The sequence below is a fragment of the Mesoplodon bidens genome, assembly GCF_964165515.1.
Source record: "Mesoplodon bidens genome assembly, chromosome: 17".
Taxonomy (NCBI): domain Eukaryota; kingdom Metazoa; phylum Chordata; class Mammalia; order Artiodactyla; family Ziphiidae; genus Mesoplodon; species Mesoplodon bidens.
In genome coordinates this window covers 25087033-25109310 of record NC_138174.1, presented here as the reverse complement: position 1 = coordinate 25109310, position 22278 = coordinate 25087033, and the positions used below count along the sequence as shown (strand labels likewise).

Genomic DNA, 22278 nt, shown 5'->3' with positions numbered 1-22278 from the left:
GCACAAATTTCTTAGAGAGTCCTCCTTAAGTAAAAACCCCTTAGGAGTTGAGAAATGAGTACTTCCGAAGTGAAACACATTTAACAGACTTTTAAAGTTATAGTGTGTCATATCAAGGTAACATTTAAGTATTTTTTAAGATCATTTACAATAAAATTATTTTATTGACCTCCAGTAGTTCTTCCAGATGTCACCTCTAAAATAACATCATTTTTGTCATATTTCTCCTTTGGCACTAGACTCTGGAGAAGCTGAAAAAGAAAAAAGAAATCAGTATTAGTGTGTATATTTTCCATGGTATACTGCTATTCCCTGAACTTAGATAAAAGACCCCCAAATACTAAAAAATCAGTAATTAACAAAATCATAGAGCATCTCAAAGAGGTCTGGTCCTAAAATGCTTTAATAAGTAGACCTAATTAGGCCTAAAATAAATGATGATTCATGTTAACAATGAAGTTACTTGTTGGCATATTTTCTACAATGCTATCAAATTATCCTAATTTTCTAAAATGTAAAAGTTTAGATCAAAGTCCAGTGCTCCATTCAATTTTCTTCAAATTTTGCTTCTGATTAGTCTTAAACAGTAGCTTCTTTCATCTAATGAAAGAAGTAAGCTCTGAAAGTCTTCATTTGGAGAAAATGAGGACTTTTAACATATGATTATATATTCTCTCCCACAATAAATGACAGCGGACGGACACCAGGCCGTGCCCTGTCTTCTCAGCAGAGTTGCTGTTTAAAGAGTAGATTGAGGATTCCCAAGGTAAGGCTCAAATAGTTTCTCAGTGTGACCAGAAGAAAAGGGGCGTTCTAATAAAGAAAGCAACCAACTTACCTCTTAGGAAGAAAAGGGAAGCAACTTTATTTTTATGATTACTAAAAGGTCTTTCAAATCAAACTGAAAGTACTTATGTGTCATGATTCTCCCTACTGACAATTTTTGAAATAGTCCATCTCTGCTAGAAATGATATAGCCTGCAGGAGAGAATAGTACACTAAGAGTCAGATGTCTTACATCTGCTTTTGACTAGCTGTTTAAATCAGTGAAAAAAATAACTGATACCTCCACCTCATCCTCCTCAACCCCTCAAAAAGTCCCTCTAGAGATTATCATACTAAGTGAAGCAAGCCAGACAGAGAAAGACAAATATCATATGATATTGCTTATATGTAGAATTTTTTTTAAAAAGATACAAATGAACTTATTTACAAAACAGAAATAGACTCACAGACATAGAAAACAAACATATGGTTACCAAAGGGGTTTGGGATTAACATACATCCACTACCATATATAAAATATATAACCAACAAGGACCTACTGTATAGCACAGGGAATTATACTGAATATTTTGTAACAAACTATAAGGGAAAAGAATCTGACAAAGTAGATATATGTACATCTGAATCACTGTGCTGTACACCTGAAACTAACACGACATTGTAAATCAACTATACTTCAAGGAAAAAAAAGTCTCTCTACTGGATTCCCAGGGTAGGGAAGACTGAAGGTAGGAGGATGGCAAATATGACAAAGGGGAACGTAGTACATAGCACTGTATTTTCATTTTCTTTTAGACAAACCATCCATTGAGCTAGAAGGGACTAAAGACTTGTATTAACCCACTGTCTCTATGCCCTTGGATTCATTCCATTCGATCCTGAATGCAAATTTTCAATCCTTAATTAACCCAGTTACCATGTACCACTCCCTCTTTCTAAGACTTAAAACCCCCTGATTCTTCTCCATGTTGAAGTAAATTTCTTCAGTAGCATGTGTTCCCTTGTCTGGTAACTTAATAGATTCAGCTTTGGAATACTTTTGTCTGGGGTGGGGGTGGTTTCATTCCTTCACAATCTCTTCAGTCTCATTCTGTAGTAAATAACAGCACTAAACCCAATATTATCAATCATCATCAGAGAAGACTTAATCAACTGGTGTTTGGAAAATACTTTGAGCAGCAAAACACAGTCTAGCAAGAATAGTATTCCTTTACATTAACATTGCTGAGATTAGTTTACCTCTTAAAACATACCTCACTGTATAACATGTTGATTTTCTGAAGAATGGTTTGCCTCTCTTCCAAAGCAAGTTCTTGTAACTGCTTTTCATCTTGTTTATTTAGACCTACAAACCATCGACAGAAATAATGGTAAAAATGTTTAAATACTTACAAAGAAATTCTTAAATAGCTACCTAATCTCTACCTACTAGGTTTTATTTCAGTTGTGAAGGCAAGGGATTATACAAAATAACAGAATAGTTAGAGAATGTAAAGTAAGTATTTGCTAAGTGTGTCCAAAAACTCAGTGTGAAAACAAGTACAATCTTGCCCCAAGGAGCTGGTGATTTGAATGTCTATAAGTAATTATCGAAATCGGTGATTAATCAAACAGGTTTAAAAAGGGACTGGCTAATTAAATGTAAACCCAAATAAGCTAAGTTTCAGGGTAAACTGGGGTGACCATTTCTTGTCTAAAGCTGGCAGCCATTACCCAGCACACTGTGAGTAATGTAGCATGGCTAGAATCTCTTTTTTTTTTTTTTCAAGAGAAGTCAGAAGTAAGACCTCTTAAAATTCTGAAACCTCTTGAAATGTTCATACTTAGTAAACATTTTTAAAATACACCACATGGGTCAAAAAACCACACATCTTTGCAAACCTCTGCTTTATGGAAAGAACGGTCGTTTCCACATCATTTCAAAGCAGAAAGTTAAATCATGGAGCTCTAACAACACAAGCTATCAATGAGATAGTGGCCAAGTAGGGTGGATCCCATAACCTTTGACTCCATTGTTTTAGATGCCCAGAGACTCCATTTGTCACTGGTGATGTGTGCTAGATGAGGTAGAAATTTTTGATTCTTAAAAATAAAGAAGAAAATAGAAATGAAGACTCATAAAGGAGAGAAGACTCTTTAAAATTCTTTTCTAGTCATGGAAGTCATGGGGGTCTGGCGGGATTCTATGCCTCATTCCTGCTTTCAACATTTCACACTTACTCTGTGCTAAATACTCTGCCAGTTGCTGGGGACACAAGGATGAATAAAACATGGTTCAGGGCTAAAGTGGCTCAGTCTGGTGGGAAAGGTGGACCCATTCACTTGATTACAATATGTGGTATGGGCAGCGCCATCGAGGCCTAAAGCGTGGTCTAACCCAGACTTCAACCCTTAAGGAAGGTTCCTAGATAAGATGCCATCTGAACTCAATTCTAATTATGGATCACCTGTTGCAGAATTGTAATAGCACTACTGGCCTCACCTTGTGCACATAAGTCTTGGGTCAGAGGTACCAGAAAAACCTGCTGATTTGCAATCATATAAAATTATTTTTGTGGCTTTTTATTATTTACTGAACTGTAAGATCCAATCTAGTTCAATTTCACTGTGTCAACAGATTCAAGAGTCTATTATACTTTATGTTTGGTGCTGCAGGAAATAAAGATGAATAAGACACAGGCCCTGTACTTGAGGAACAGGGAAAGGGACTGAAGTTAAGACAATTACATAATCGATCAGAATATAAAACAGAGAAAGGCAATCATACTTGTTTTACAGAGGGGAGTGAAGCCAAAGGATGATATTGAAGCCATACTTTGTAAGCAGCCTGAACTTTAAGAAGGTGAAATTGGTGGGTTAACAACATGAGCAAAGACATAGACATGGGATGGTGTGAGTATATTCAGGGAATGGCAAATTGTCTGCTTTGGTTGGAGGGGAGAATATGCAAAGGGAATTAATATACTACACAGAGAGGTGGGGTTCACTCGGCAGAGACTATTAAATGCCAAGCCAAGCAATCTATATTTATAGGCAATGGGAGTTCCTAGAAATTCAGAGCAGGAGAGAAATATGATTAAGGTTGCACTTAGGCTGGGAAAGCTTGGAGGTGAGACTACAAGTTAGGAATTTATTGTAATCATCTAGGACTGAGATATAATGAAAATATAAACTAGTGGAAAGAAGAGAAGAGGACTCATGCAAGATATATTACAGAGATAGACTCTACTGGACTTTGAATCATTGTGCAGTGGATAAGAGCAGGGCTGTGGAGTCTCCTTGATTGGGTTCAAATTCCTGCTCCTCTCCTGACTGGCTAAGTGACCTTTGGCATTTTAATCTCTCAGTTTCTTCATCTATAAAGTGAGAATATTAATAATAATTCCTACCTCATAAGGTCACTGTGAACACTTCAAATGAGATAATATTTGTAAAATACTTACCTTAGTGCCTGGCACATACTAAGACTTCATAAATGTAGCTATTATCACTATTATTATAAAATAGCAGAATTGTAGAAGAAACTTTAGAAGCAATCTACTAATACTTTAATCCAATCTACTAATATTACGCATGATACAAACGTGGCTGAAAGAGGTTATGTCAATTTAATTTGGAAAGCATTTAGTAAGCTCCTATTATGTGCAAGCAACTTTCCCAAACTAATTAATTACAAATTTGAGTGGCATTATGCAAAAGAGTAAAAAATAATCCTCATTAAAAGAGGTGAGAGGGAATTCCCTGGCGGTCCAGTGGTTAGGACTCTGCACTTCCACTGCAGGGGGCACATGTTCAATCTCTGGTCAGGGGACTAAGATCCCGCATGCCTCATGGCCAAAAAAAAGTGAGAGACTCACAGACCACTAAGAGAAGGCAGAAAAAGGTAAGGCTTTGGACATCCAGGACTTTACAGGTATACCTGTGACTGGCCTCAATGCTGCTTAACATCTCTAAGGCTTAATGAAACAGGATGGAGCACAAAAGAAAGTTTATAAATTAAACTAAAAGCCAATAGCAAGGGACTCTCCTGGTGGTCCAGTGGTTAAGACTCTGTGCTCCCAATGCAGGGGCCCTGGGTTCCATCACACGAAACTAGATCCTGCATGCTGCAACTGATGATGCAGTGTGCTGCAACTAAGACCCGGTGCAGCCAAATAAATAAATATTAAAAATAAAATACAATAAAAGCCAATAACAAAATTTGGATTGGGACTTCCTGGTCGCGCAGTGGATAGGACTCCATGCTCCCAATGCAGGGGGCCCGGGTTCGATCCCTGGTCAGGGAACTAGATCCCACATGCATGCCGCAACTAAGAGTTTGCATGCTACAACTAAGACCCAGTGCAACCAAATAAATAAATAAATAAATATTTAAAAAAGAGGGCTCATGTCCTTTAAAAAAAAATTTTTTTTGGATAAATGTTGAATCCCAGGTGAGTCCATTATACTTTTCTCTCAACTTCTGTATATTTTGGAAATTTTTCATAAAAGAAAAAATGTTAAGGCAATAAAATATTAAGAGATACTAAAATTAAAAATTAACACCTCTCACATTATATATAAAATTAACTCAAATAGATCAATGACCTAAATATAAGGACTAAAAATATAAAACCCTTGGAAGAAAACACAGATGTGAACCTTTGTGACCTTGAATTATGCAATAATTTCTTAGATATGTCACCAAAACACAAACAAGAGAAAAAAAAAGATAAACTGAACATCATCAAAATTAAAAACTGTGGTGCTTCAAGGGACAGCCCACAGAATGGGAGAAAATTTTTGCGAATAATATATCGGATAAGGAACTTGTATCTGTAATATAAAGAACTCTTACAACTCAATAATAAAAAGACAAGTCAATTAAAAAATGGGCAGGGCTTCCCTGGTGGCGCAGTGGTTGAGAGTCCGCCTGCCGATGCAGGGGACGCGGGTTCGTGCCCCGGTCCGGGAGGATCCCACGTGCCGTGGAGCGGCTGGGCCCGTGAGCCATGGCCGCTGGGCCTGCGCGTCCGGAGCCTGTGCTCCGCAACGGGAGAGGCCACAACAGTGAGAGGCCCGCGTACTGAAATAAATAAAAAAATAAAACTTTAAAAAAAAAAAAAAAAAAAAAAAAAATGGGCAAAGGATCTAAACAGTCATTTAACCAAAGGTGATATACAACAGCCAATAGGCACATAAAAAGACACTCAACACCATTAATCAGGGAAATGCAAGTCAAAACCACAGTAAGATACCACTTCACACACACTAGGAAGGCTAGAATCGAAAGGGCGGATCACAAGGGTTGGAGAGGATATAGAAACACCAGAACGCTCATACACCGAGGATGGAACATAAAATGGTTCAGCCACTTGGAAAACCAGTCTGGCAGTTCCTCAAAAGGTTAAACATGGAGGTACCACACAACTTAGCAATATATGTCCACACCAAAACTTGTACACAAATGTTCATAACAGCATTGTTCATAATAACCAAAAAAGTGGAAAAACTCAATAACCAGCAACTGATGAATGGATAAATAAAATGTGGTATATCTATACAATGGGACATAATTCAGCAATAAAAAGAAATGAAGTACAGAAACATGCTACAACATAAATGAACCTTAAACATATGCTAAGCGAAATAAGCCAGTCACATATTGTATGATTCCATTTATATAAAATGCCTGAAATAAGTAACTGTAAAGAGACAGAAAGTAGATTAGTGGTTGTCTAGGGCTGGCAGGTATGGGGGGGTGTTGGTGTGAGATGGCTAAAGGGTGCAGGGTTTCTTTTTGGGGTGATGAAATAATACCCATACCATATAAGCCCTCTGACGGGGTAGGAATTGTATTTTTGTGTCCCTGGTATGTAGCACATAGGACAGTGCCCAATAAAGATCTATTAATAAATTAAAGCTTCTGAAAAGGTCAGTATTTAGTCTCCCAGACCCTAAGCGCTTCTTGGCAAGTACCATAAGGACCTCGATCTCTTAGCAGTTGCTCTTTAGTAGCTGAAATACTTCAAACACCCAGAGTACAGAGTCCTGTCCTTTCCAAGTGCAGGGCTTACTATGTGCAGGCTTTTTAAAAGACTGTGTTCAATATATCTTTAACTTAGAAAATCAATCCTGTACTTGTACACAAACATCTTTTACCTACTTTTACACATTGATTCTAATTCTTCAATGGCTTGTTCAGCCTCCCGAATTTCTTTGTAAATGACTGCAAGCGGTGCCAGCTCAGCATGTCGTTGATTCAAGGACCTCCGGTCCCCTTCACTCACAGAGATATGCTGCAAACAATGATCAAGTGTTTGGTACTCCTTACTCAGGTCCTCCATATATTTCTGTAGTGCTTTATGCTTCCAGAGCATCCTGGTGTCTTGATGACAATATCTCCTGGACCAATTCTCACTTAACAGACAATGGAGAATGGGATTCCTGTTCCGTCTAAAAACCCACAGCCTTGTGTCAAGAGGTATCTGTGTAAGTTGATGAGAATGGAGATGGACATGGCACTGGTGGTGACCATTAAGACACGGATGTCTAAAAAGCCAAACAAACAGGTGACGATTCATTTCAGCATCTGAAACAAAATAAACACAATCTGAGAAATATCAACTCCACAGATATAAAAGCTAGAAGGAGCCTCAAGAAATCTTGCTCAGTTCACTGCCTCAGCCAGCTCCAAACACAGTCCCTAAATTCAATAACTCACAAAAAGAAAACAAATCTTCAAATCTGTGAATATAACAACATAAATGAAGGTAGTGCTGTTTTCTACCCATTCAACATATATAATTAACTAAGGCAAATGAGTAGGAGTGTAACTAATAAATATATCAATAGAATGGGTTAAATCAGCTATTTTCTAGAAAGTACCCAGAATCTAAAATTGAGTGTGTGAATAAGCTCTTGACAAGTATGAAATAATCATGCAAACTTTAGGTGGTTCACATATTAATAGATTTTTAAAGTTTGAAGGAAACACTACTTCCTTGTCTAATTCTTAGGTATCCAGATGCCCAAGGAAGTCAAGTAACTTAATCATGATTATTCATTCTGCCAGACACAGGCAGGGCTGAGGTGAATGCAGCTTGCCTGTTCAGGCTTCAGTGCTTCTCATTCCCAACTGTGCAATCACTCTTCGAAGGTGCTTCCCTTTTAGCTGAGATCCTAAAGGACGGAAAATTTACATATTAACAGACTAAGAAAGTTTGGTAAAAAGAAAAAGACAATGATGATAATTATATTAAATGAAAAAAGCAGAATCTAAACAATATAATCTCAATTAGGTTTTCAAATTTGTCTACAGTATATGAAATACATGGGTTTATGGGGACATAACCACATCATAAGTTGAGGAAGAGCTTTATTTTGAAAAAAGAAAACTAAAAACATACCAAAATGTTAGTAAGATGATCTCGAGTTGTGGGATTATGGATTCCTTTTGCTTCCTTTTTTTTTTCTACTTCTTCGTGTTTTCCAAGTTTCCTATACATTTAGCACATACTACTTTTACAATCAGGAAGAAAAATTACTTTGAAAAATTACTTTAAATAATTACATGTTAGGTGAAATTAGTTACGTACAGTAATTATCTGTTCTTCCTTCTAATAGAGATAATCAAAAGAGCTAACAAATGTACACAATGGTTTTACTGAGTAAGAAAGAGAAGATAAAGTGTTCTAAGAAAAATACTTTGCCCCTAAAATCCTGAGGTTCAAAATTGAAATAAGGTTCAAAATTGATCAGAATCAACCTTTATTGTCTCCAGTGTTCCTACTACGTTAGGTGTATTCACACATTAGCTCATTTGATCATTGTAAGTCAGCTAACTTGGATACTGTTATCTCCTAGGAAATAAAATATTCAGAATAGTCTCTAAAATATTCAGTTTGCAGGGTTGTACTAAGGAAATTTAACATACTGAATCACATTGAGAAAAGGACTGCGGGAAGCATGCACCAAGGCACAGTAGCCACAAATGTTACAGTCCTCCAGCAGGAGTTTCTGCGTGTCTTCACATTGAGACAAGCTTGGACCTGGGACCATTTGCTGCAGTGCTGCAATGCTTGCACCTGGACAAATGTTTCCTTAAGCAACAAAATACAAAGAAACGAATAGGGGCTAAAAATAACTGTGTGCATGCGCAGTTGGGGCAAATTCTGGACAACTAGATAAAAGAAGACCAAAAAGCCCAACTGGCACCTCTGAAGAGCTGGCAGCAAAAGCAGGGGGTGGGGAGCAAAAGCAGGGTACTGCGCATGCCCCGTGCACACAACACAGCCAAGGGGATGGGCAGACCACTTAAGTCACCCCTCTGCTGGCTCCCTGGACAAACCCCTACCCTCACCCCATGTAAGGAACCTGCTCACTCCCCTCTGCTGCAGCAGGGGCCACAATATAGCCTTGCCTGAATTTCTTGTCTGGCCTCTGATCAATATTTATTGATTAATTAAGATATTGATCAATATCTATAGACCAGGAACCCTGGTCTATAACAACATCTAGTCACAGAAAGTGTGTTCATTTGAAAAAGGACATAAAAAATGGCAAAAAGATTTTTGTTAAAACACCTCTAGCTAAATTTCCATTTTAGAAATAGTAGAAAAAGTAACTCTCAAGGTCATGAACCTCAATGTTAAGTAAATCCCAAGACGTTTACCTTTTAGGTTTATCTATACCTGAGAATAGCAAGCCTTCTCCATCACCACCACCCCACCACCCCCACAGTAACAGGATTAAAATGATACTCTAGGAGCTTTCCTGGTGACGCAGTCGTTTAAGAGTCCACCTGCCAAGGCAGGGAACATGGGTTCAAGCCCTGGTCCGGGAAGATCCCATATGCCGCGGAGCAACTAAGCCCGTGCGCCACAACTGCTGAGCCTGTGCTCTAGGGCCCGTGAGCCACAACTACTGAGCCCTCATGCCACAACTACTGAAGCCTGCGCGCCTGGAGCCCGTGATCTGCAAGGAGAGAAGCCACCGCAATGAGAAGCCAGCGCACCGCAACGAAGAGTAGCCCCCGCTCGCTGCAACTAGAGAAAGCCCGCGCGAAGCAACGAAGACCGAACGCAGCCAAAAATAAATAAATTAAATAAATAAAAATTAAAAATAAAATGATACTCTAGGAACAACTCTCAGCCTTGGCAAGTCAGAAGTGACACTAAGCCGGCACAAGAGCATCACGTGTAAGCCACACTAACTCGGTCTCCCATAGGGAGACACCATGGGGAAAAAAAAAAAAAAGCTGCAGAAGGAAAATAGACTTTTAAGACCAGAAAAGAGAAGTGAACTGTGAGCACGTTAAAAAAAAAAAAAAAAAAAAAAAAAGACAGAAAGGACGTTAGGTTTCCTTACGGAGGTCAGAACCTTCTGCGTTCCACTACGTTTCAGCCCGACAGGCACCGGATCACTTTCACTGCCGGGTTCACCCCTTCCGGCTTAGAGCTTGATCCCGCCTCTTCCGTCTCGACTCTTCTCCAGAAGAGTAGTCCTGGCGTGTGCCTAACAATAAGCTAACAGAGGAAACAAAAGAGAAAATGGAAAAGCGAGAAAAATTCCCACGAGAGAGATGACCAAGCGACTTACTCATCCGGATTCTGAGCCCAGGGTGTAGGTTGCGATGGAAGGGGAAGGGCAGGTGCCGGGGCATTGGTGCCGCAGTGTTCAATGAACCACAACTCCCAAGAGCTCCCACCCGGGAATCTTGGGAGTTGTAGTTTATCTCGGACGAACGCCCAGCCTCCAACCCCCTAGGCCAAAGGTTTTCACAGTTTCAGGCAAGCCCAGAAGGGAGGTTCTCTACAGTTCTGATTAAGAGATCAAGATATACAAGATATACAAGAGCCACTAGAGCAGAGATTCCTGATTTTTTTAAATGAGGATCCCTTTTCATCATTCAAAAATTTGCAGGATTCTGCATGTTAATACTTGTACTTTCAGCTTCCATTGCCTGAGAAGATACCTAATGACTAATTGAGACTATAAAGTTGTATTTTTTTTAATCATGAGGATCCAAAATATGAAAGCCACATATAGCCACAGCTTAGTGAATTTATAGCTGTTGTATACATAAACACAATTTTGGGGCTCAATTTAAGTTTGTAGCTTGTAAACCATCAATTAAGTAAAGCATTAAAAATCCTAAATAATAAACAATTCCAGGAAAATGCAAATATATTGCCTTACTTTGAATATTCAAGTAGGATACACATTTACATTGGTGATCACATTTACAAGTCATTTGACCTCTGTGCCCTAGTATTTCTTCCTGAAAAGCAGAGGCAACAAGAATTCCACATTAGCAACTTCACAAGATATTTTCTTAGTTTATGACCACATATATAAAAAGGAGAATTAGGCATAAATATAAATATCTAACATGTATTGCCTATTTCAAGGTATCTACTTCTACCAACTACATATTAGATACTACTCTAAATGGCTTAAGCCTATTTATTAATTAATTTAATCTTTACAACAACCCTAAAATACCCATTTTGCAGAAGAGAAAACTAAGGCACAGAGAGTTTAAGTCACTTGTCTAAGGTAAAAGAACTAGTAAGTGATAGAGCTGAGATTCAATGAAGACAATCTGTCTTAATGATCTATGGCTCCTAAGCTCTGATACTGCTTCCCTCCTTCAGAAAAAAGAAAAGAAAACATTCAGTCTTTCATGCAGTAAACACTGAGCACCAGTTATGTGTTAATCACTATTATAGACATGAGACTTCAGCAATGAACAGAAAAGACAAAAATCTTTGCTCTCACGAATACCAAAGTACCCCATAAATCATTCTCCTAAATTATCCAACAAAATTCTTTATTTTGATGAATGTATGCAGATATATAACTTAAGTAGTATATATAAAACTTCCTTCTTAAAAAATAAGCTTTAGTGCCATGGACTAATCCCTCCCAAATTCAGTACGTTGAAGCTAACCCCCAGTATGACCCCACTGGAAATAGGGCCTTTAAGGTGATTATGGTTAAATGAGGTCATATAGAGGGAACCCTAATCTGATAGGACTAGTGCCCTTACAGGAAGAGACCAGAGAGCTTGTGTAGTCTCTTTCTGCCCCCCTCTTCCCCTCAACAAGCGAAAAGAGGTCAGGGGGTGAGCACACAGCAAGATAGCAGCCACCTACAAGCCAAGAGAAGAGGTCTCAGAATGAAACCTACCTTGCCAGCACCTTGATCTTGAACTTTCCAACCTCCAAAACTGTGAGAAATAAATTTCTGTTGTTTAAGCCACTCAGCATGGTACTTTGTTATGGCAGCCCAAGCAAAGACATTTACATATGTAAACATTTATGGAGATATACATGAAACGTTATATACTTTATGAATGTTATTTCTAAATTTAATAAAGAAAATCCCTAAAGACTATAAATATTGCTTCCTCCTCCATGTTTTTTTAAAGAAAGTAATGTGGTTATAATTATATTTATTAATATGCAAAGATGTCCACAATATATTATTAAGTGAAAGAGAATGTTTAAAAAACTCATCAAACTATTTCACTTAAAAAACGTATGTGGGACTTCCCTGGTGGTGGTTAAGAATCTGCCTGCCAATGCAGGGGACACGGGTTGGAGCCCTGGTCCGGGAAGACTGCACAGAGCAGCTAAGCTCACAAGCCACATCTACTGAGCCCTCGTGCCACAACTACTGAAGCCCATGTGCCTAGAGCCCGTGCTCCGCAACAAGAGAAGCCACTGCAATGAGAAGCCCATGCACGGCAAGGAAGAGTAGCCCCTGCACCCTACAACTAGAGAAAGCCCGCGTGCAACGACGAAGACCCAATGCAGCCAAAAATAAACAAATAATTAATTGATTAAAAAAAAGTATGTGATGCATATTTAAAAGTCTGGAAGAGGGAATTCCCTGGTGGTCCAGTGGTTAGGACTTGGTGCTTTCACTGCTGTGGCCTGGGTTCAATCCCTGGTCGGGGAATTAAGATTCTACAAGCCGTGCAGAGCAGCCAAAAGAAAAAAGAAAAATCTGGTGGAATTATAGGTAATCTCTATTTTCCTTTTCATAGTACTATGAATTTCTTGAAATTTTGTAAACAAGAAAGCTATAAAAGAAAAAAGACATTCTTTCATGTTTGATTGAAAAGCCTTATGGAAGTTATTATTCTCAAATTGTTCTATGAAGTTAAACAACTTCTATTTGCAAGAAATCTGATATATTACAGGATGAAAGTTTCCAGAAATAGTAATAAAAGAGGTTGATTCAGTGGGGGAAAAAGAATTAGCATTATGATTAAATTAGAAACAAGCACTACCATGTCTGAAATATTTCTCACAATAAAGTCAACTATGAATACTTTCTTTGTTGAATGAATTTGTAATGGGCACTGACAATTTGGTATCTCTTTGTCAGAAGCTAAATGACCTGTGTCCCCCTCCTCCACCTTGGAGCATGCTAACACAACAAAATACGGGGGGTCATTTTTCATCTCCATTTAGAGGAAATCAGTCCCAAACCCAAAGGGGTAGGGAATGGGGATTTTCACTTCACTTCCTCTCAAAGACTTCCGGATTCTTTTAAAGATTCTGAGGACACTCGCGTCTCTAGTACTTACAAGAGGTCGATTTGTGTCCTTCAGCAGAGATTTCACGTCAGTCAACTGTCTGCTTAGGGCTTACCCCGAGAGAAGCAGATCATCAGACTTTCCTCAGCCCTGGACATTCTTTGGGGAGCTAGACAAGGGTGAACATAGAGATTATTCCAGGCTAAGTTGAAACTTTGGTCCTATCTGGAAATTTTCAGTGGCACTGAAAGCAACATAAAATCTCAGCACACAAGCCATAACACATTGGGTTTTTTTTTTTTTTTTTGCGGTACGCGGGCCTCCCACTGTTGTGGCCTTTCCCGTTGCGGAGCACAGGCTCCGGACGCGCAGCCTCAGCGGCCATGGCTCACGGGCCCAGCCGCTCCGCGGCATGTGGGATCCTCCCGGACCGGGGCACGAACCCGTGTCCCCTGCATTGACAGGCGGACTCTCAACCGCTGCGCCACCAGGGAAGCCCAGCACATTGTTTTTTAGCACACTGTGAAGATACACCTGGCTTTCTGATTCCCGGGAGTTTGGCTCTTGACCACATCTTGAGACATTTCACAATGGGAAGACTGGCAATGGCTTGGGATTTTAATCAGATATATTTTACTATAGAAAAAGTGAAAGCAGGTAGCAATTTAATACAAAATTCAAGCTCTCAGTATGGTGGAAAAGTAAAAAAACAGAGTTTATTCTATTTGTATTCTTATAAACTATTTTTTCCCGAGAGAAGCGAAATACAAAGAATGAAAAAAGAGCATTTCTTATTTTCACATGTTCATACTGGTTCTCAAATTTTTCGGAGCTTGAAAAAAATAAAGCTAACAAACGCCACCTGCTGGCATTATTGAAACTAGATCGCAAGTTATTTTCAGAGTCAAGAGGTGTTCAAGGGGTCTTGAAATGTCAACTTACGATGTATTTCTTTTACTCTAATAATAATAATAAAAGGGTAGATCCTGGAAACTCATCTTTTACCCCATAAACTGGTATTAGCCTAGGCTGAGGTCAGCTTTGTTAACAAGCTCATTTAGTGTTGTCTCCTACAACTTCTTGGTAATTTCATCTCTTCCATTTTTCATCCTAGATTTCAGGCTAAATATTTTTCTTAAATTATTTCCTTCAGTTTTGAACTATACATTTTCAAATTTTCATTTCAATGAGTTTAGTTTTTCCATCTTTTTCTACTAACAGTAGTCTTCAAATACCCTTTATAAGCATTAAAGTACTTTCCAACTTAGATCAAAATCTTCCCTTGAGGAATACAGTGTAATCTATACTCTGTGTGTATGTAGATATATATCTTTTTATTTCTTCCTTTTTTATTATGAAAAGTTTCAAACATGTTCAAAAATAGAACAGTAAAATGACCCCTGTGCACTCATCATGAATTCTCAACATTATCAACTTAGTGTTTCACCTTCCCTCCTTCCTCTCTCTTCTCATCCTCACTGGATTAATTTGAAGCAAATACAAGACATCGTAACTCTTCGTTTGTAAATATTTTTGTGTACATCTCCAGAAGATAAAGAATTTTGAAATATATGATCACCCCTAAAAATTAAAATAGCTTCTTAATATTATCAAATATCTAGTCAGTATTTAAATTTCCCTGATTGTGCCAGATTTTTTGTCTTTTTCTTTTTTGGTGGGGGGAGGCAGTTTGCTTGTTCATATCAAGATTCAAATAAGGTCCATACATTGCAATTTGTTGCTATATATAATACTTGGTTTGTTTTAATCTACAGGTTCCCCCCTCTTTTTAATTTTTTTATTTGCAATGCATTTGTTGAAGAGACCAGATCCTTTGCCTTGAGGAGTTTCACACAGTCTAGATTTTTCTAGACTTGTGTTGTGGTGTTTATCATGTTCCTTTGTTTCCTGTATTTCCTATAAACTGGTCTGGAAGCTTGAATAGAGTCATATTTACTTTTTTTTTTTCAAAACTAATTCATAGGTGGGTTAGATACTTACAAAGGAAGATGCAAAATATTTAGTTGTGTCTTTTTTAAATACTAGAAGCTCTTGATTGCCTAGATCCATTATTACATTAGAAGTTGCAAAATGGTGATATTTTATCATTCTGACTTCACTTATTTATTTATTTATTTGGTTGTGCCGGGACTTAGTCGCGGCTCGCAGGCTCCTTAGTTGCGGCATGCGAACTCTTAGTTGCGGCATGCATGTGGGATCTGGTTCCCTGACCAAGGATCAAACCTGGGCTCCCTGCATTGGGAGCGTGGAGTCTTAACCACTGCGCCACGAGGGAAGTCCCCTGACTTCATTTAGTATTTGGAATCTCTATAAAGAGAAACTTTTCCTCATCAACTATTTGTTGCCCTTGCTTTGAAATTTTTAAAAGAAAAAATTAAAACTTTGCCAAAATGGAGAGGTGATCAAATTCAAAATTTTGCTTTCTGAACAATTTCCAGGATTTCCAAATTCTATTTCAATCTTATCTTTTTCTTTACTTTAGTAGTACGGCAATTCTCTGCAATTCTCAAATCCCAAAAGCTCTGAAAAACCTTGTTTTCAATGCAAATATAAAAAAATCTCTGAAAACTGAAGGGTTTTTGGTAACTTACTTGATGGCCAAATCTGCCCTAACCCAAACCCAGTTTGGCAGGCCTACCAACTGAGACTGAAGTGAGGCTATTTATATCTGTATTTATCCCACTTGGAATAAATATTCATATTTTTTACTGAAGAAATATTTATTCATGGGGGGAGGGATAAACTAGGAATTTAGGATTAACATGTACACACTACTGCATATAAAATAGATAACCAACAAGGACCTACTGTATAGCACAGGAAACTATATTCAATATTTTCTAATAACCTACAAGGGAAAAGAATATGAAAAAGAATATATATCTCTGAATCACTTTGCTGTACACGTGAAACTAACACAACATTGTAAATCAACTATACTTCAATAAAAAATAAAATTTAATTTGATTTAATTTAAAAAAGAAATATTTGTTTGTTAGATTACAGGCTGCTGCTCCAGATCCTGCTGAAAGTGTTATAATGTACGGTATATGCATTTCCTTTCTAAATCCAAAGTATCCTGAAGTTTGAAAACATCTGGTCCAAGTATTTCAGGTAAAGAACTGTGAACTGTAACAATAATATAGTAGTGAACATTCACTGAGTACTTATTCTTTACCAGGTAGTGCTCTAAATGTTTAACATTTAACTAACTCACTCAATCTTCCCAACAACCCTACGAAGTGCTGAGGCACAGCATGGCTAGGTGACTTGCTCAAGACTGTGCCCAACAGACAGATGAGGAGTGGCCAAAGGGATTTGAACCAAAAAGGCTGGGCTGCACTGTGACCTTGATTCTGCTGCCCGTATTCTCTCATTAACTTGCACATCGTTCTCCCAAGCTCTCCAGGATCTGACTCCAATCTAGCTAGCCTCTTCTCTTCTCTCATGATAGCCTCCAAGAACCTCATGTTTCAGCTCAACCAGATAACTCCTTATTTCTCCCAAAACACATCTTCAAACTTGTCTTTTTTGTTCATATTGCTAAAAGATAGATAGATATATATAGATATATTTTTTTTTTTAATTTTTTTTTTTTTTTTTGCGGTACGTGGGCCTCTCACTGTTGTGGCCTCTCCCGTTGCGGAGCACAGGCTCCGGACGCGCAGGCTCAGTGGCCATGGCTCACGGGCCCAGCCGCTCCGCAGCATGTGGGATCTTCCCGAACCGGGGCACGAACCTGTGTCCCCTGCATCGGGAGGCGGACTCTCAACCATTGCGCCACTAGGGAAGCCCTAAAAGATATTTTTTAAAGGTAAGATTATGACTTCTGTATAAATATGAAATGTACAACTGTCAATTTTTAAACTTAATTAATTATTCATTAATGAGAGATGTTACAATTTGTTAAACAAAATCTAAAGAGAAAACATAAATACACCATAAGGAATGCCGAATTGAATTTGTTTAAAAGATGAAAAACTGGTCAGTACACGCAAGACATAACCACTTGCATCTCAGTTATACAAATTTGCATTTCTAGGGAAAAGACTCATGTGCAGGGCTTCCCTGGTGGCGTAGTGGTTAAGAATCCACCTGCCAATGCAGGGGACAAGGGTTTGAGCCCAGTTCTGGGAAGATCCCACATGCCGAGGAGCAACTAAAGCCGAGTGCCACAACTACTTAGCCTGCGCTCTAAAGCCTGCGAGCCACGTCTACTGAAGCCCACGCACCTATAGCCTGTGCTAGGCAACAAGAGAAGCCACCGCAATGAGAAGCCCGCACACCACAATGAAGAGTAGCCCCCGCTCGCTGCAAGTAAAGAAAGCCTGCCCCGCAGCCATGAAGACCCAATGCAGCCAAAAATAAATTAATTAAGTAATTTTTTTAAAAAGGGCAACCTCAGTAAAAGAATCATGTGCATTGTTAGCAGCTTTCTACAACATAAAAGAGTTGTAAAATAGCTCAAAGACAATGAAAAACAGTTAATTCAACAGGAGGTTTTATAATCTCTTTGCCTATTTCGGAGTCTCCCAATTTTTCTTAACAATACTAATTCCTCTGCCTGGAGTGCAATTCATTGAAATTATCTTCATCAAACCAGTATTTACTGAATATCTACTATGTGCCAAGTACTCTGCTAAGTGCTAGGGGTTCAGTGGTGAGGAAAACAGACTCCATTCCAGCTGTCAGTGTCTTTGATAGATCAGCTCATCCACTTATCATAGTCCTTCATTTAAGCTCTCATATAATCTCAGTTACAATTCTTGTAATATTGCTGAATCTTTCCTTGTATTATACTTAGCAATTTATTATTCACGCTTCATTTTACAGTTCTGGGGAGCAAGATACAAGTCCCAAATTCTGAATCTTTTTTGGCAGAAGATGATAAATTACTTTCCTATTCCTGAGGAGGTGAAAACAACTATAGCTCAATTTAACAAATATGTTTTTGACTCTGTACTATCCATAAGATACTATGCTATGTGCTACAGGAATATGATTAATCCAGCAAAGATATTTCTTAGCACCAACTGTAAAACACAGGGAATGCACAGTTAAATAAGACATGGTGTCTGATCCAGAGGGACTTCAGTCTAATGGAGGAAAGAGACGAGTAAGTTAGTGACTTCAACACATTACGATGAGCACTACATTAGAGGTGAGTAGTGAGTGTTTCGAGAGTGTAGAGGAGAGGCAGCCATATCAGGGTCAGGGACAGGGATGGCTTCTGAGAGAAGCTGATCCTTAATCTGAATTCCGAAGGACAAGGAGAAGTGAGCTAGGCACACATAGGAAGGGCATCGCAGATACACACTGAGAATCTGGGAAATTTCAAGAGATAGGCAGGAACCAAATCATAAAGGGCTTCACATTCTCAGGTGAAGAGGCTCAGCTTTCTCCTGGAAGCCATGGAAGAATTTTAAGCAATAAGCATCATTAGGGACTTCCCTGGTGGGCCAGTGGGTAAGACTCTGCGCTCCCAATGCAGGGGGCCTGGGTTCTATCCCTGGTCTGGGAACTAGCTCCCACGTGCATGCCACAACTAAGATTGCACTTGCCACAAATAAGAAGTCTGCATACTGCAACTGAACAGGCCACAACAAAGACCCCAAGTGCTGCAACTAAGACCCGGAGCAGCCAAAATAAATAAATTGATACTTTAAAAAAAGCATCAGGGCCTCCCTGGTGGCGCAGTGGTTGAGAGTCCGCCTGCCGATGCAGGGGATACGGGTTCGTGCCCCGGTCTGGGAGGATCCCACATGCCGCGGAGCGGCTGGGCCCGTGAGCCATGGCCGCTGGGCCTGCGCGTCTAGAGCCTGTGCTCCGCAACGGGAGAGGCCACAGCAGTGAGAGGCCCACATACCGCAAAAAGAAAAAAAAAAAAAAAAAAAAAAAAAAAAAAAAAGCATCATTAGATTTGTATTTTACAAAGATCATGTAGTAGGCTGAATGTGTGTAACACTCTATAATCACCGGGATCTGTGACTGTGTTACCTTATATGGCAAAAAGAGATTTTGCAGATGTGATTAAATATATTAAGATGGGGAGATGATCCTGCATTATCTTCGTGGGCCCAGTGGGATCACAAGGGTCCTTACAAGAGAGAGGCGGTAGAGTTAGAGTCAGAGAGAAGATGTGAAGAGGAAGCAGAGGTCAGAGAGCAGAGGAGATGCTTTGCTGTTGGCTTTGAAGATGGAAGAAAGGGCCATGAGCCCAGAAATGCAGGTGGCCTGGAGAAGCTGGTAAAGGCAAGGAAATAAATTCTCTCCTAGTGCCTCCAAAAGGAACATGGTCCTGCAGACACATTTCTGACTTCTGATGTCCAAAACTGTGAGATAATAAATTTGTGTTGCTTTAAGACATAATTTGTGGCAATCTGTTACAGCAGTGATAGAAAATGAATGCAGATTCCCATTAATACAGATTCTTCCCTTGGAAATTAATGCAAAAAATAAACTGAAGGAGGCTGGCTAAGGATCTATGGAAACTCATTAGTATGCTATGAAAAGCAGTTTAGCATAGTAGCTACAGGCATGAACTTTGGTGAGATGGCTCTTACTTAGTTTCATAATTGGGTATAAATTTACTTTTTTTAAGCTTCAGTTCTCATTTGTAAAAGGGGGATAATAGTATTTTTCTCATGGTGTTTTCATGAGGATTAAATAAGAAATAGCAAATTATACATAGTGTCTGGTACAGGGTATGTGCTCAATAACAGTTATTATTAAATGATTACAGTAATTGAGAAGAGAAGGGAGAATAAGGAGAGAGAAGTAAAGTCTCCAAAGAAGGTAGAAATGTATTCCCTCCTAAGCACTGTTGGAGGAATTAATTCTGCATAGGCCAGAAGGCACTGGTTTTTTCTTAATATTTATTTATTTTTGGCTGCGTTGGGTCTTAGTTGCAGTACGCGGGATCTTTCGTTGCGGTGAGCGGGCTTCTCTCTAGTTGTGGCACAAGGGCTTCTCTCTAGCTGTGGCACGCAGGCTCCAGAGCACACAGGCTCAGTAGTTGCAGTGTGCAGGCTCTCTAATTGTGGCACGTGGGATCAGTAGTTGCAGCCCACGGGCTTACTTGCCCCACTGCCTGTGGGATCTTAGTTCCCCGACCAGGGATTGAATCCGTGTCCCCTGCACTGGAAGGTGGATTCTTAACTACTGGACCACCAGGGAAGTCCAGAAGGCACTGTTTCTGCTGAGAGGAGAAGAAAGAAGAAAAGTGATGGGTGCTGAGGGGCATTCCACAAATGGGGTTTGAATGAGTGAATAGATAAGGAGAAAATAGTGTGATCCCCTGCATCTTGAAGAGTGAAAGGCTCTTATTAAGGAATCAGCAAATGTTTGTAGAAGAAAAGATAGGAGATTGTCATTAGAACATGAATTGTCCCTCAAAGAATCTGATTGAAGTCACTAGCATCAGAAATGATAGGTGTACACAGAACAACCCTCTGAGAGCAACAGCCCTTTGGCTCATGCTGGAGGCAGGATGCTGGAACCTCAGTGTAATGGCAAAAAGGCTTCTCTCAGTGTCACCCTGACAGGCTACTAATCCCAGAAGCTGGCATCTCATCTTCAATAACAGGTAGTTATGCCTGTTGAAACAAGTTTCCCTGGAGTTAAAAGGATAAGGGCAATCTCTTCTCATTTAAAAATAATTTAAGGGACTTCCTTGGTGGTCCAGTGCTAAGACTCTGCACTTCCACTGCAGGGGGCACAGGTTCGATCCCTGGTCAGGGAACTGAGATGCCGCATGCTGTGTGGCGTGGTAAAATGAAATGAAATGAAATAAAATAAAATATAAGGTAGTAGATTGCTAGAATTTATGATTTAAGAGGAGGGACAGGTCTTACTGATTCTAAATTTGGCCATGGGAGTGGGTAGCTAAAATAGGGTAGAAGGTGAAGGTCTTTGTAGATGAAACCAAGGAACTGTAAGGCTAGGGATTTTTTTTTTAATGGATTGTATTTTTTTAAAATCTTTTTTTTTAATAAATTCATTTTATTTATTTATTTGGCTGCGTTGGGTCTTCGTTTCTGTGCGAGGGCTTTCTCTAGTTGTGGCGAGCAGGGGCCACTCTTCATCGCGGTGCGCGGGCCTCTCACTGTCGCGGCCTCTCCTGTTGCAGAGTACAGGCTCCAGATGCACAGGCTCAGTAGTTGTGGCTCATGGGCCCAGTTGCTCCGTGGCATGTGGGATCTTCCCAGACCAGGGCTCGAACCCGTGTCCCCTGCATTGGCAGGCAGATTCTCAACCACTGCGCCACCAGGGAAGCCCCTAGATTGTATTTTTTAGAGCAGTTTTAGGTTCACAGAAAAATGAAGCTGAAGGTACAGAGATTTCCCCTATGGAACCCCTCCGTCCCCACATATGTATAGCCTCTTCCATTGTCAATATCTCCCACCAGAGCAATACATTTGCTACAACTGATGAACCTACACTGACACCTCATTATCACCCACAGTCCATAGTTTACATTAGGGTTCACTCTTGGTGCTGTACACCCTATAGGTTTTGACAAGTGTATAATGATGTGTAGCCACCACTATAGAATCATACAGAATACTTTCACTGCCCTAAAAACCCTCTGTGCTTCACCTAGTCACCCCTCCCTCCCCCTAACCCTTGGCAATCACTGATCTTTTTACTGTCTCCATAGTTTTGTCTTTTCTAGACAGTCATATAGTTGGAATCATACAGTATGCAGCCTTTTCAGATTGGCTTCTTTCACTTAATAATATACATTTAAGATTCTTTGATGTCTTTTCATGGCTTGATAGCTCATTTCTTTTTAGTACTAAATAATATTCCATTGTCTAAATGTACCACAGTTTATTCATCCAAGGCTAGGGTTTTAAATCATAAATATAGTTACTGGAATCATAGTAGATGGATGCTAGGAGTGACGTTGAAATGACAACTATTGTCACTTGGCAAATGAA

General features: G+C 39.4%; 1 protein-coding gene across 2 annotated transcripts in view; it reads right to left on the bottom strand.

Annotated features, from left to right (window-relative positions):
• Window positions 1-22278, bottom strand: part of MTRF1 (mitochondrial translation release factor 1) — a 76119-nt gene that overhangs the window by 48837 nt on the left and 5004 nt on the right. The window contains exons 2-6 of one of the 2 annotated variants that reach the window (XM_081214803.1): window positions 10135-10292; window positions 8175-8265; window positions 6932-7947; window positions 2040-2131; window positions 170-251 (exon numbers count right to left, since the gene is read on the bottom strand). In XM_081214803.1, coding sequence (XP_081070929.1) covers window positions 170-251; window positions 2040-2131; window positions 6932-7349 — 592 coding nt within the window. In that variant the 5' untranslated portion in view covers window positions 7350-7947; window positions 8175-8265; window positions 10135-10292. Of the gene's footprint in view, window positions 1-169; window positions 252-2039; window positions 2132-6931; window positions 7948-8174; window positions 8266-10134; window positions 10401-22278 lie in introns of those variants that run through there. The other variant, XM_081214804.1, reaches the window with a different exon arrangement.